The 1,110-nt window shown below is 42.4% G+C and overlaps 1 protein-coding gene across 1 annotated transcript; it reads left to right on the top strand.

Moving 5' to 3' along the window:
* Positions 1–702: 702 nt before the first annotated feature.
* Positions 703–1,110, top strand: LOC115956678. Its single transcript, XM_031074986.1, has one exon. It carries the CDS (start codon positions 703–705, stop codon positions 1,108–1,110), a length of 408 nt encoding a protein of 135 aa, XP_030930846.1.

Genomic DNA, 1,110 nt, shown 5'->3' with positions numbered 1-1,110 from the left:
AATCTAATAGCGAATTCTTTTTAATGAATCAGTGATAGTTTCATTAACAAAGAACAAAAAACAAGAATTCATGAACAACCCAATGCGGTACAGCACAAACAAAACAAAACTGCTCCACGGACCACAGTCCATCGCAATTCGAAGCACAAATTGAAACAAGAAACAGTAGGACTAATTAAGGTAATTATTACTACAATCACCAAGAAAACACATCTGGTAGTAGTTTTCCTCTCCCTTAGTAGGAGTCCTTTCTCTCTCTCTATGGTAAGAGCTATCTTCCTCCCTCAGGGCTCTTTCCTTTGGCAGTGCCGCCAATCACAGGTGGTGGCCAACCCTCAGTCGACTAGGATGGAGCAAACAATACTAGATAGCATCCAAAATCTACAACTCACTAAGGAAGAAGAAGAAGACATTCAGATCACAAACCAAAGTAGACCAAAAATCTTAGAGGAATGTGCATTAAGCCTTTTTGGTAGGCTATAGGCCAATAGGCAGCAGAATCAACGTGCTTTGAAGAGCACACTAAGATCGGCATGGAAGATGGGCTCAGACCTCAGAATCGTTGAGCTGGGTAACGGCATTCTCCAATTCAAATTCAGCTCTCAATATCAGATGGAATGGGTGGAAAAAAATGGCCCTTGGAATTTTGATAACAACCTACTGCTTCTCTGGTGATAGAATAAGGGACTGACTGCAGCAAACATGGAGTTTACACACTCCCCTTTTTGGGTCCAAATTTGGGGATTTCCATTTGAGCATATGTCAGAAGACACTGGGAAAGACATAGGAAGCAGGCTGGGAAGATATGTGGAGACTGATACAAGATCTTGGCATTTTGACCAAGCTAAGTTTATGAGGGTTCGGGTAGAGCTAATGGTGGACAAGCCTCTGCGAAGAGGTGGGTACATCACAAGTCCAAAAGGTGCAAGACTGTGGGTCACCTTCAAATATGAGAGGCTCCCTATAATATGTTTTTATTGTGGAAGGATTGGTCATGATGCTAGACATTGTGCAGTACCAATAGATGCACAGAGCCAAGAACCCCAGTATGGTGATTGGCTTAGAGCCAACGACACATATAAGGGAAACAATGAAAGAAGCAAACCTTGA

Source organism: Quercus lobata, chromosome 8 (assembly GCF_001633185.2).
Source record: "Quercus lobata isolate SW786 chromosome 8, ValleyOak3.0 Primary Assembly, whole genome shotgun sequence".
NCBI lineage: Eukaryota > Viridiplantae > Streptophyta > Magnoliopsida > Fagales > Fagaceae > Quercus > Quercus lobata.
The sequence above is the reverse complement of the archived record's forward strand: the minus strand, read 5'-3'. Positions and strand labels throughout refer to the sequence as shown.